This window comes from Squalius cephalus (genome assembly GCF_949319135.1).
Source record: "Squalius cephalus genome assembly, chromosome: 1".
NCBI classification, from domain to species: domain Eukaryota; kingdom Metazoa; phylum Chordata; class Actinopteri; order Cypriniformes; family Leuciscidae; genus Squalius; species Squalius cephalus.
Window position 1 is genome coordinate 1,189,453 of NC_137122.1, and position 15,160 is coordinate 1,204,612.

The 15,160-nt window shown below is 38.0% G+C and overlaps 1 protein-coding gene across 1 annotated transcript in view; it reads left to right on the forward strand.

Moving 5' to 3' along the window:
• LOC307169688 (uncharacterized protein) overlaps nucleotides 1-11,315 on the forward strand; it is a 32,531-nt gene extending 21,216 nt beyond the window's left edge. The window contains exons 2-3 of the mRNA XM_079890436.1: nucleotides 96-1,469; nucleotides 10,506-11,315. Coding sequence (XP_079746562.1) covers nucleotides 124-1,469; nucleotides 10,506-10,512 — 1,353 coding nt within the window. The 5' untranslated portion in view covers nucleotides 96-123 and the 3' untranslated portion in view covers nucleotides 10,513-11,315. The remainder of the gene's footprint in view (nucleotides 1-95; nucleotides 1,470-10,505) is intronic.
• Nucleotides 11,316-15,160: the final 3,845 nt, after the last annotated feature.

The following is a 15,160-nucleotide window of genomic DNA, read 5'->3' on the forward strand; positions in this document are numbered from 1 at the left end:
ATCAGGGCTCACTTCCATGTCCTTTCACTTTATATTTCGCTCGGTTAATTATTTTTGATGTACTGAAAATTAAATTTTATATTTTTTTCTTTGAGTGGAGTGAAGGTGGAGAGTGAAGAACTGATGGAAGTGAAGGAGGAGAGTGAAGTGAAGGAGGAGAGTGAAGAACTGATGGAAGTGAAGGAGGAGAGTGAAGAACTGAGTGAAGTGAAGGTGGAGAGTGAAGAACTGAGTGAAGTGAAGGAGGAGAGTGAAGAACTGAGTGAAGTGAAGGAGGAGACTGAAGAACTGAGTGAAGTGAAGGAGGAGAGTGAAGAACTGACATTTTTAAAGGAAAGAAGAGCCAAGAAATCTTTCACCTGCACTCAGTGTGGGAAGAGTTACACAACCAAACATAAGCTTGAGATTCACATGAGGATCCACACCGGAGAGAAGCCGTTCTCATGCGATCAGTGCAGCAAAACATTTCCTAGTACATCAGTCCTGAAGACCCACCTGACAGTTTATACTAAGGAGAAGCCACATTTATGTTCTGTGTGTGGAAAGAGTTTTTCACTTCTGCTGTATTTACATAAACATAAGAAAATTCACATTGGTGTGAGAGAGTACATGTGCTTTGAGTGTGAGAAGACTTTTACTAGAGCAAACAGTTTAAAACTGCACCAGAGAATTCACACTGGAGAAAAACCTTACAAGTGTTCACACTGCGACAAGAGATTCAGTCAATCAGCACATCTGAAAACACATGAGATGATCCACACTGGAGAACAACCTTACAAGTGTTCACACTGCGACAAGAGATTCAGTCAGCCATCACATATGAAAAGACATGAGAGGATCCACACTGGAGAAAAACCTTACAAGTGTTCACAGTGTGACAAGAGATTCAGTCTGTTAGGAAATCTGAAAACACATGAGATGATCCACACTGGAGAACAACCTTACAAGTGTTCACACTGTGACAAGAGATTCAGTCATTCAGCACATCTGAAAACACATGAGAGGATCCACACTGGAGAACAACCTTACATGTGTTCACACTGTGACAAGAGATTCAGTCGATCAGCAGATCTGAAAACACATGAGAGGATCCACACTGGAGAACAACCTTACAAGTGTTCACACTGTGACAAGAGATTTAGTCATTCAGCAAATCTGAAAACACATGAGAGGATCCACACTGGAGAACAACCTTACAAGTGTTCACACTGTGACAAGAGATTTAGTCATTCAGCACATCTGAAAACACATGAGAGGATCCACACTGGAGAGAAACCTTACAAGTGTTCACACTGTGACAAGAGATTCAGTCTGCCATCATATCTGAAAAGACATGAGATGATCCACACTGGAGAGAAGCCGCACACGTGTGAACAGTGTGGAACGAGTTTCTCTATTAAAAGTCGCCTGAACCTACACATGAAGATCCATGCAGTGGAGAAACCACTTAAACGCAGTCTGAGATCACGGTAAGTAGTTTATTTTCATGTGTTGTGCAACAAAGTCTCTTCTGTGTAAGTTAGCCACACATCACGCTATAGCCAAATCTCTCCTCTCCACCTATAGCCGGTGTGTGGTGAGCACAGGACACTTTGTTGATTGATATCTATTAACTTGTGTTCAACCAACAGTAGGGATGGCTCGATACCACAATTTTGGTTTCGGTACAATACCAGAATGTAACACCTCGGTATCGATACTAAATCGATACCACAGGTGACAAATAACCGGCCTCAAAATTTAAGTGAATTGAAACAATTTTATTAAAAAAAAAAAACACTGCTTGAAACTCTGCACCGAATGTGCAAACATAAGTATCAAATTGTACAAAAGAAAAATAAAATAAAACAGTAGGTTAAATTGATTTTGTAAAGAAAAAAAAAACCTGAAATTATACAATTAAAATAGGTTAATATGTATAATAATAGATTAATATAGAATAATAATAGAATAATGAAATGACATGTAAACCATTAGCTGTCATGCATCAACAGAGAATTATCAACGTAGCATTTATTCATCTTGGTTTGATTTGTTTTTTTTTGTTTGGGTTCATTATTTTGATGCATTGCATAAAGTAGGCTAATGTTAACATGCTAAACATGTATTAGTATAAATAATAATTACTGATTGATTTAGATTAATACATGTTATAATACTGTTAGGTCAGGTTACCTAATGAATGTTGACAAATGTAGCTTAATTGTAAAGTGTTATTCTAACATTTATATTAATAATATCCATTACTACTAAGTTACTTTTTATCTCTCTCGGCTGATTCCTAGGGTAGCCACAGCGGCAGTGATATGCCATTCATTTTACTATCATTAATACTAAAATTAATATTACTAATCTCTTTATTTATTCAAATTCAATTAATATATATGCAAAAATTATGAGACCTAAACTTCATTGTTTCTAGCGTGTCATGCAAGCACATTTGAGCTTTCGTGTTTAGCGTATCATATTTAATTGATAAGCTCTTGTGTATGTGCGCTGATCAGAGTTGTGAATAGAAGTCTAAATTAAATCAGTTGAATGATGCTCACCTGTCGATCTCTGAACACTTTGAACAAGTCAGGATGAGCAAGAGACGGTTAGCCAGATTGTGTTGCCTTCCGTGGCTAATTTAAAGCAGCGTTTGTAGAGTGGTGCATTGAGGTCTGTTGCTTCACCTTTCTCATTACTTTTGTAGGCAAAAGTAATGCAAGTATATATTACTAAAAAGTAATGCCATATTTCACTCCTACTGCTCTCTTTATTTATTAATTTCGGGCGTGTAGAATGAGCTTCATCTGTTTGATCCATCGTGTTCCTCCGTTGTCACCGTTTGCCGGTTTTGCGTGACCCGCGTCAGTTTGGGTAGTGCACTGCCGCCTAGTGGTGAACTTCGAAACAGCAGCGCATCAAATACCGAATTGAGCAAAATCATGATATTGTACCGTTTGAAATATAATATATACCGGTACAGTGTTTCCCACAGAATTAGATTCAATTTGCGGTGGTGTGGTGTTTGGGGGAGGGGGGGTGTGTGATTAAGTTAAATATATCATATATATATATATATTAGGGCTGTTTTCGACTAAGGATTTTCATAGTCGAATCTGATTCGTTAGATTTTGCCGTAGTCGACTGATAGTCGAACCTTTTTTTTCTTTTTTTTTTAGATAGCAGCTAGATTTTTTCCATTTCAAACAAAAGAGCTAAAACACATATATCACACATATATCATAATATTTCATAAACATGAGGAGCAATATGAGAGGGAAATTTGGTGATCGTTGTTTAGGTACATTAAACCACGTAAAGCTTTTTAACGCACATTTAACGCACATTGTTTTTCCTATGAGGCCCGAAAGAAAATAGTAGAGAGTGCTTTTTTATCTATAATCGACTATGGTGATCTTCTTTATATGCATGCAGCTACATCTCTACTTAGAAAACTAGATTCTGTGTATCATGCAGCTCTGCGTTTTGTCTCCGGTGCAGAGTCGCGGACGCATCATTGTATTTTATATGATTCTTTATCTTGGTTATCTTTATACCAAAGGAGAAAGCTACATATGTATTTATTTATTGCAAAAGCTCTTTTGGGTAAATTACCTTTTTATATATCAAATCTTTTAATTTATTATACAAACAATTATTGTACTAGGTCAGGTTCCCACATTCGGTTAAAAGTCCCTAGGGTATTGTCTGAGTTTGGCAAAAGTGCATTTTCCTTTTACGCTCCATGGGCTTGGAATGAATTGCAAAAAGATCTTAATTTAGACGTTCTCCCAACTATAAGCACTTTTAAAAGTCTTTTGCAAAATGTCTTACAGGATACTTGTAATTGTTTTAATTGATTTGTTTTAACCTAACTTTCGATTGCTGTAATTTGTGGTGTTGTCTTATTGTTATTTTGTTTTGTGTGAAACTCTATGTGCCGCTATCTTGACCAGGTCTCGCTGAAAGAAGAGATAATAATATCTCAATGTGATTCTCCTGGTTAAATAAAGGAAATAATAATTAAACCACTTAAAGCTTTTTAACGCACATGAGAACCGCGTGGAGTCAACTCGCACATGAGAACCGCGTGGAGTCAACTCACAGCCGCTCCGCAGCCCTGCTGAAAATGTGAAGCAGAAACGCTTAATATCAGATAACGTCCATAATAATTGGACTCCGGGTTCGATTTTTTTTTAACCATTTTCAGTGGTTATGAGGAGCAATATGAGAGGGAAATTTGGTAATCGTTGTTTACATTAAACCACGTAAAGCTTTTTAACGCACATGAGAACCGTGTGGAGTCAACTCACAGCCGCTCCGCAGCCCTGCTGAAAATGTGAAGCAGATTTTTGAATACATTTTTATTTATTTACATTAGTAAGCTACAGGACATCGTCTTTCGAATGCGTCTCTGTCCCCAGCACATTTCAAACCAAACTGACGCCCATGTATTCGACTATGAGGTTCATAGTCGAATCAGACCTCTCCGAATCGAATCGTCGAATCCTCGACTATTAGAAGTCAGCCCTAAAATATATATATATATATATATATATATATGTTTATATATACATCATATATATAAACTTTATATATATATATCATATATTTTTATTGACAAGTACACATTCCCATTGCCAACAGTTATGCTATGACTGCTCCACAGACTTTTTGTTGCAAATTTTGCTCACACACAAACCTGGAACTGGACACACACACACACACAAACTCACAAACTTACTGACACACTCAAACACAGGCTCACACACTCAAACACAGGCTCACACACACACATTCAAAAAGACTCACACACACACGGATTCAAACACAGACACACACTCACACACACTCAGACCCAAACACATACTCAGACACACACAGGCTCACACACACACACACACCAAACTGGACCTGGAGGTGGACACACACAGACTCACACACACACACACACCAAACTGGACCTGGAGGTGGACACACACAGACTCACACACACACACACACACACACACACACACACACACACACACACACGCACACCTGGAGATTGAGGTGGACAAAAACCAACACACACCAACCTGAACCTGGAGATAATAATAATATAATGTCTAGTCTGGTGGCTGTGATATGAACCTACCAACGTCCGTTGCAATGATTTTTGGAATGACTGATCGCGAGAGGAACAAATTACGTTTTAGTCGCATAACATCGGTTAATGGAAACGACGTCATTTCGCAATAGTTGTAACGGATATTTAGAAAAAAAAATCGCAAAAGTTTTGCGCGAATCTGTAATGAAACGCGACCGCGCTTAACATCTAGACAACTTCTCAGAGTTATGTTGAGCAACAGTGTTCATTGTACTAACCATTCAACTCCGGATTGATTCTGGAATCTAATCCGCCCTCTAACGTTACATGCTCATGTTTTGATTCAGATCGTGCGGTAAGAGAAGGAGGGGCTAGTCGTGCCTCCATTGTCAGTTTGTGAGAGAGAGGGGGAGCAAGCAGCGCGAATAAAATACAATTTTACCCATATTAAATAGTTAAAAAATCTGAATCAATCCGTGGCGGTCAGCGTTGATATGTGGCGGGCCGCCACAAATGAATGAATGTATGGGAAACCCTGCGGTATTTTTGCAGTACCGGTATACCGCGCATCCCTAACCAACAGTAATGTCTATTTTGTCTGTTCAGATCAACGCAAAAAAACACAAATTCACTCTGACAGTAGGTGGCGCTCATGTAAAGCAGAAACACAGCACTATACAGGGCTCTAGACTGTGAGTAAATGGTCACATTTTGCTACCTTTTTTTTCCTGGCACACGGCAAACAAAAGCAGAATGAAACCACGCCACTTGTGGGAAAAGCATGTAAAAGTTCTGGCAGTAAGGATGTAGTGTAACAACGAATTAGTATTTTTTCTGAATTGTTGACAACTTAGTGTTAACTAATAATTGTTGCAAACTGGTACAACCAACAAAATATTAGTGCATTACAGGAACTGGGCGTCGTTACACTACATCCTTCCTTATGCATCGCTTTCTGCCATGACTTTTTCGACAGATCTGATGCCATCACTAGGCTGATTTAAGAATTTAATTTAGGCTGCTTTATTTGAGTCAAGTCACCTTTATTTATATAGCGCTTTTTACAATACAGATTGTATCAAAGCAGCTTCACATTGATAAAATGAAAATAATACAACAAAGTTTGTTTCTAGAAGAAAATTGCATCATTGTCCACCCTAATAAGGCAGATCAATAATATCGTTGAATATTAAATGTCCCCAACTAAGCAAGCCAAAGCCAAGGCAACAGTGGCAAGGAACCAAAACTCCATCAGGTGACAGAATGGAGAAAAAAACCTTGGGAGAACCCAGGCTCAGTCGGTCCGTTCTCCTCTGGCTAACGAGCGAACAGTGTATGATTATGATCCAGGCAGCGTTACAGGGCAGAAGTCAGATTGGTCGTGTCGATGAAGCCGACACTTCAGGGATGCGTCATGGTTGGGTCCAGGTGCAGGTCCACCATCTAGTCTGGATACGGCCGGAGTCCACCTCACTTCAGAAAACGGAGAGACTAGTTGACACTTCAGTACTGCATTGTCGTCGCGTCCAGGCGTAGGTCCTTCATCTGATCTGGATACGGCCTGGATCTGGCGGACTGCGGTAAACCTCGATATAAGCAGAGAGACTAATATTAACGTAGACGCCATTCGTCTTATGATGTAACGAGTACATCAGGATTTATGGGAAGTGTTCCCGGTTCCGGCTGGCCTAATCTATGCAGCCTAATATGGAATTATAGAAGTCTATAATGTGTTATGTGAAAGCTAGGTCAAAGAGATGTGTTTTTAGTCTAGCTTTGAACTGACAGAGTGTGTCTGCTTCCCGGACAATGGTAGGAAGACTATTCCAGAGTTTTGGTGCTAAATAGGAGAAGGATCTACCGCCAGCAGTCGATTTAGATATTCTAGGTATTATCAACTGGCCGGAATTTTGAGATCGCAATAGACGTGACGGACTATAATGCGTTAAGAGCTCGCTCAAGCACTGCGGAGCTAAACCATTTAGTGCTTTGTAAGTGATCAGCAATATTTTAAGATTCATGCGATGTTTAATAGGCAGCCAATGCAGTGTTGACAGAACTGGGCTAATATGGTCATACTTCCTGGTTCTGGTAAGAACTCGAGCTGCTGCGTTTTGGACCAGCTGTAGTTTGTTTATTAAGCGTGCAGGGCAACCACCCAGTAGAGCATTACAATAATCTAGCCTTGAGGTCATGAACGCATGAACTAATTGTTCCGCATTTGTCAATGAGAGCATACGGCGTAATTTAGATATATTTTTAAGATGGAAAAATGCGGTTTTACAGATACTAGACACGTGACTTTCAAATGAAAGATTGGTGTCAAAGAGCACACCCAGGTTCCTAACCGACGACGAAGACTTAACAGAGCAGCCATCGAGTGTTAGACAGTATTCTAGGTTATTACGTGAGGAAGTTTTTTGTCCAATAATTAGAAACTCTGTTTTTTCAGAATTTAGAAGTAGGAAATTACGAGTCATCCAATTTTTTATATCCGCTATGCATTCTGTTAATTTAGTGAATTGGTAATATAATATAGAGAGAAATATAGAGCTGCGTATCGTCAGCATAACAGTGAAAGCTAATTCCATGTTTCCTAATGATATCTCCTAAGGGTAGCATGTACAGAGTGAACAGCAGCGGTCCTAGTACTGAGCCTTGTGGTACGCCATACTGAACTTGTGATCGATGAGACATCTCTTCATTTACTGCTACAAATTGATAACGGTCAGATAAGTATGATTTAAACCATGCTAGTGCAATTCCACTAATGCCAAAATAGTTTTCTAGTCTATTTAAAAGAACGTTGTGGTCGATGGTGTCAAATGCAGCACTAAGATCGAGTAACACTAATAGAGAGACACAACCACGATCGGATGATAAGAGCAAATCATTTGTGGCTCTAACGAGAGCTGTCTCAATCCGGTCTAAATCCTGACTGGAAATCCTCGCAGATATCATTTCTTTCTAGAAAGGAACACAGTTGTGAAGATACTGCCTTTTCTAATATCTTTGACAGAAAAGGTAGATTCGAGATCGGTCTGTAATTGACTAATTCTGAAGGATCAAGTTGCGTTTTTTTAACAAGCGGTTTAATCATAGCCAGCTTAAAGGTTTTTGGTACGTATCCTAGAGACAAAGACGAATTAATGATATTAAGAAGAGGATCTATGACCTCTGGAAGCAACTCTTTCAGTAGCTTAGTCGGTATAGGGTCTAACATACATGTTGTAGATTTAGATGATTTAATGTGTTTAGTAAATTCTTCCTCTCCTATAGCAACGAATGAATCAAATTTTTCCTCCGGGAGACTACAATGCACTGCCTGATGTGATACTGTAGTAGACGTTGCATAGTTATAATTTTGTCCCTGATATTATCAATCTTATAAGTAGGGCTGGACGATTTTGGAAAATAATCTAATTGCGATTTTTTTTACCAATATTGCGATTGCGATTTAATATGCGATTATTTTTTAAGCTCTTTATCTTTTCTATTATTCAACAAAAACAAGCAATAAATCATTGTAAAATAGGGAAGGGAATCTTTAGGCACCTCATGAGCAGATACATTTTTTTTCTTTAATTGAATTTTTTTTTTTTCTTATTAATAAAACTTAAAATATTTAATTACATAATTATAAGTAGGCCTACTTATAATAATTACACATTAAAAAACAAAATTAATACAATTACATGTTAATAATTTTAACAAATATAGCTTCAAAACAAAGAGGGAAAAAAATATTACAAGCAATAAACAAAGAGTGCTTTCAGTATTTAAGAGTAGGCTGTCTGAACGTGTTCATCTCTTTTGAAATTATAAGATGTGGTTTGTCCTGTTTGTTTAATAACTGACTGTGTCACATTACCGGTAATTTCGCGTCATAAAAGCATTTTGAGATGCAAACGTACATTTAACCACGTAGACTCGCTCACAGCCGCATGCTCAAATGCTCTTCGCAAAACGCACGTGAGTATTTGAAATTGAAAGCAGCTTCTGTCGGTGATTTTCATATTTTTAATATATAAGCCAACTGTATTCCAAGACATAGGCCTAATGATGCCTTCGTAGAACATTTGTAAGTAAAATACCGGCGGGCGAGACCGCGCACTACTGAAGTAACATCACGCAGACCGCGCGTATCTCATATCTTGCGCAATGAAGCCCGCGAATGTCCTTGTAACTCGCTTCAACTTTTCCGAACTTTATTAAAGATTATTTCTCGTAAGGTTCGAGTGGTGTCTTGTGTGTGTGTGTGTGTGTGTGAGAGAGAGAGAGACAGAGGAATTAGAAGCAAGCAGAATACGGTTGTTTATAAAGCACGCGCGTCGTACACGTCTGTGTTTAAAACTAAGCTCAGACATATACAATACAGAATCGTTGGAGAGAATCTATAACACAATATCACATAAATTAAACATAAACTGTTATATCCTGTAGCCAGGTCTATATGTGTCGCGTGCCAAGTTGATGCTTCATCTGCAAAACAGACTGGTTTACTCTCGCGTGTCACGTGACCAGACTATAATCGCAGCTTTGCGGTTTAAAAAATCGCATTTCATCATATCGCGATATTATCGCAAATGCAATTAATCGTTCAGCCCTACTTATAAGTGAAGAAGTTCATAAAGTCATTACTGCTGTGCTGCTTGAAAACGTCTGGGGTTGAAGATTTTTTTCTCGTTAGTTTAGCCACTATTTCAAATAAATACCTAGGATTATGTTTATTTTTCTTCTAATATGTTTGAAAAATAAGCAGATCTAAGGGCCTGAGTGTGCTCATTGTACCACGGTGTTGGACTTTTTTTTTTTTTTTAGCTACTGTGTCTAAAGTGCTGGAAAAGAGAGAGTTAAAAGTTTCTGTCGCAATATCTAGTTCTTCTAAGCTTTCTGGGATGCTGTGATGCTTAACTAATGCTGTAAACTATGGAGTCAATTGTAGCCTAGTAGGCTTCATTAGCCTACTATAATATTGAAGGTAAAAATGTACTTATTTGTATACAAACACTTAAATTACACTTATTTTTATAATAATAAAGTTACATGAAATATAAACATTTAAATGGTGGCTGTCGTAAAAACTTGCCAGCTTTATTCAAACATCCATTAAATAGCTTATTAAATACAGTAAAAAATTATAATGAATATGTAATATGGTGGATTTATTTAGCAAAATGTTCCCCTCTAGAGTTAATTTTTCTAGATGAACAACGTGTTTATAACCACTGGATATGTTTTTTCTGAGGTAAATGTGACGTTACATGACATTGTTTACAAGCTGTTTTAGTGCAAGTGACTTGATGTTTTTTTTTTTTCAGTTCATAATCAATTAGCATTCAGCTACAACTTCTACAATACAACATAACAATTTTAAAGTTCTGAACTTCATTTCACTAAGTTTTCTTTCTACCGCTGTGATTTTCAGGTGCTGAAGATGAACAAGATGATCAGGAGTGTCTGAGGATTGCTCTGATCGGGAAGACAGGAAATGGTAAGAGTGCAACAGGAAACAGTATTCTGGGAAGAGATGAGTTTGTCAGTGAATTAACACTAGATTCAGTCACTGCAGTTTGTGAAAAGAGAGTTGGTGAAGTTGATGGTCGATCAGTAACTGTTGTTGATACTCCAGGTCTCTTTGACACGACACTGACAAATGATCAAGCATTAAAATAAATATTGAAATGTATTTCCATGTTGTCTCCTGGACCTCATGTGTTCATCATTGTGTTGAGTTTGGGAAGATTTACAAGAGAGGAGATGGACACAGTAGATCTGATAAAGAAGATCTTTGTTTGATTTGCCTTGCCTTGACTGAGTTTTGTCATAATTTTCTTTAATTCTGTTTTTGTCAAAATGTTGCAAAAAAAAAAAAAAAAGTGTGTGTTGAGTGTGTGTGATGACCTACGCTCATTTGCTGTGTGAAAACAACGGTTAGTTGTCTTGCCAGTTCATCCTTGTGAGGGACCTGGAACATATTATATCATTTTAGTGTTGACTCTTTACCTGTGGATAACTAAAAGATATTGTGAAAGCAGGCATTTACTTCATTTTCTGTTGGTAATTAAAATGTATTGTATAACTTCTTATTAGCTCTGTTCACTTGATTATTGTTATCTGGGAAATGTGTTGTTGCTCCTTTTCTGTTTATTACTCTCTCCTGAAGATTTATTCCAATCTTTTGTTAAGCCTTTTTGATATATGAAGGAAATAAATAATTTTACTTTGTTTTACTCTGAGACTGAGGCTGAAGTGTGTTCTGCACATATCTTTACATCTCTACGTTATCATACTTTCTTTTCCTTTGTTACCTCTCCTACCTGTGTACTGTTATTATTTCCGTTAATCTTTTATATAGTTTATTATCTTTTGTGTGTGAATTTGTAATAATGATTGTTTGTTGGACATTCCCATTAATGCCTTCTGGCGGGATTACATGTCAGAAAAGCTTAATTTCATCTGTGATTTTAAATTTTTTTATATGTTCTGTCCTTACCTTTTTGTATGGTTTAAACAAGCTAAAGTTGCTTTTGGGACGTAACATATTTGGCATATTTTTAAGTTAATCAAATTATGTCTAGGGTCAAAACATAAGGTAATAATAATAAATATCAATACAACCTCAAATTAATAAACTGTTGGAAATGGGGTTTTTAGTGTCATGGAATTCATATGCGAACACAACCATTCAAGAACCCACTCTTCAAACAAAGACACAAAATAAAAATGAGAGAGAGCTAGACAAAATCCAGGAGCTTCTTAAATAGGTTGCCACAGGTGTAGCTGGTTTTCATTAGGGCAATCCCACCCAACAAGGAGCAGTCGGTCCTAGAATAGCCTTTATGCCCAACTGCACTACTTCCTAAACTTCAGCCAGTGCCTTTGTTTCCTGTCTGCCATTATTGGACAAACTGATTAATCCAGGTGTGCCTGACCTCAGTAACAATAATCAGACACACCTGGATTAATCAGTTTGTCCAATAATGGAAGTAGTGCAGCTGGGCATAAAGCCAATTCTCACAAAAAACTAAAGTAAAAAAAAACAAGAGGGGCAGGCCTGTAACATCTCCACCCATAAGACATTAAATAACCTAGATTATTTAATAAAAATAAATAAATCACATCAAATCAATTTATATCAAAAGAGAAAAAGGTATCTACTCATAAATGGGAATTTACCAGTCCCAAAAGGCCACATTTATGAAACTAAATGTAGTCGCACTGGCAGATCACAAGGTGGCAGTCAGGAGCCCTGTCTTACGTTGTTCTCCTCATGTCTATGAGGAATATGAAGAGGAGGAACACCGTGACCATTTATAGTGCTAAGGACACTACTTTAAGTCCATGCTCTGGCTTGTTGTGTGTGTGTGTGTGTGTGTGTGTGTGTTTTATTGCCACATATACCCGTGTGACTCATGACTGGTTTTGTGATCCAGGGTCACATATGTCTACAAGGGATTAAAAAACACACCACACAATTAATTCCAACTTTGACAAATGCGAACAATACATATGACAGAAGAAAGTGCAACAAACTATTTCTGTTGATAAATATTGCCTTCTAAACTTCCAGGTTTAGGTTTGAAAAATAAGCAGATCTAAGGGCCTGAGTGTGCTCATTGTACCACGGCGTCAGGGCCGGCGAGTGCACTTCTGCCGCTCTAGGCGAAAAACAATTGTGCCGCCCCTAGGGCTGGTCCGAATACCATTTTTGAGCTTCGAAGCTTTGGTAGTAATGAACATAGAAAATTTGAAGCTTCGGGGAGAGGGGGCTGAACATATTCTTCTCTCTAATAAAGGCAGGAATCTCTATATTTCTGTATGTCTGTTTGCATTTTGATTATTTCGAGAACCGTTCATCCAATCGACTTCACAAGAGAGTGCAGTGTCGCATTTGGTGCAATATACTAGATGGACACGCGAGACGCGACACGCGACACGTTCACAATTTATAAACTTTTAGTAGCCTATATAGAACAGCGCGAGCGGGAAGAGGCAAACATGGGCAGGGCTTATTTGCTTATTTATTAAATGCACACACACAGGTCTGTTAACTTAAGCAATACTTTTAAGGTAGTCTAATATTTTTCAGACTAAAAAATTACTGACACAGTAAAGTAGATTTAAATAAAGAAAAACGAAATTTAAATAAAGAAAAACAAAATTTAAATAAAGAAAAATGAAATTTAAATAAAGAAAATAGACATTTGAAAAACAAAATTTAAATAAAGAAAAACGAAATTTAAATAAAGAAAAACGAAAAATTAAAAACAAGATTAATTTAGATTCATAATAATGGGTAAAAAGGCTAATACATTTTGTTTCTGTTATTCTATTTTCCACAATGTCAAAGCAACGCAGCTTAAACCACGCTGTTCTGCTCTAGCCAGAGAATACTCCCGTTGTATGAACACTTTAGTAGGCCAAGAGAAATCGTTTAATATCTGAGACTGCACATATTTATAAGAGCATGAAATGAAATTAAATCTTTTTCACAATGTGATTTTTTTATTCTGTAACTTGTCTTATATAAAGTAACCTTTTGCTTTATGTATCTATTGATATTTTAAACTATTCTGATGTGAAAATGTGACTTGTTGTAATTGCTTGCTGTCAGGTGATATGTGTAGATGAGCACCTGTGCTTCTAGGTCATGTGACCACATGCAGATATACACTCACCTAAAGGATTATTAGGAACACCATACTAATACTGTGTTTGACCCCCTTTCGCCTTCAGAACTGCCTTAATTCTACGTGGCATTGATTCAACAAGGTGCTGAAAGCATTCTTTAGAAATGTTGGCCCATATTGATAGGATAGCTTGCAGTTGATGGAGATTTGTGGGATGCACATCCAGGGCACGAAGCTCCCGTTCCACCACATCCCAAAGATGCTCTATTGGGTTGAGATCTGGTGACTGTGGGGGCCATTTTAGTACAGTGAACTCATTGTCATGTTCAAGAAACCAATTTGAAATGATTCGAGCTTTGTGACATGGTGCATTATCCTGCTGGAAGTAGCCATCAGAGGATGGGTACATGGTGGTCATAAAGGGATGGACATGGTCAGAAACAATGCTCAGGTAGGCCGTGGCATTTAAACGGTAAATTTATTTGCTCAATTGGCACTAAGGGGCCTAAAGTGTGCCAAGAAAACATCCCCCACACCATTACACCACCACCACCAGCCTGCACAGTGGTAACAAGGCATGATGGATCCATGTTCTCTTTCTGTTTACGCCAAATTCTGACTCTACCATCTGAATGTCTCAACAGAAATTGAGACTCATCAGACCAGGCAACATTTTTCCAGTCTTCAACTGTCCAATTTTGGTGAGCTTGTGCAAATTGTAACCTCTTTTTCCTATTTGTAGTGGAGATGAGTGGTACCCGGTGGGGTCTTCTGCTGTTGTAGCCCATCCGCCTCAAGGTTGTGCGTGTTGTGGCTTCACAAATGCTTTGCTGCATACCTTGATTGTAACGAGTGGTTATTTCAGTCAAAGTTGCTCTTCTATCAGCTTGAATCAGTCGGCCCATTCTTCTCTGACCTCTAGCATCAACAAGGCATTTTCGCCCACAGGACTGCCGCATACTGGATGTTTTTCCCTTTTCACACCATTCTTTGTAAACCCTAGAAATGGTTGTGCGTGAAAATTCCAGTAACTGAGCAGATTGTGAAATACTCAGACCGGCCCGTCTGGCACCAACAACCATGCCACGCTGAAAATTGCTTAAATCACCTTTCTTTCCCATTCTGACATTTAGTTTGGAGTTCAGGAGATTGCCTTGACCAGGACCACACCCCTAAATGCATTGAAGCAACTGCCATGTGATTGGTTGATTAGATAATTGCATTAATGAGAAATTGAACAGGTGTTCCTAATAATCCTTTAGGTGAGTGTATAGTATGCAGTCTACGGACTGCCATTTTGAATTTGCCCTGAAGAAGGCCACAGAGGCCGAAACATGTTGGCATGTTTTTTAATGGATAGCCAAGTTTAAATAAAGGCTTTTTAAACTTATATTCCTTTTGAGTGCCTCAGAACCATCGTTTATTTGTGAAACATTTCTGGATCTCCAAA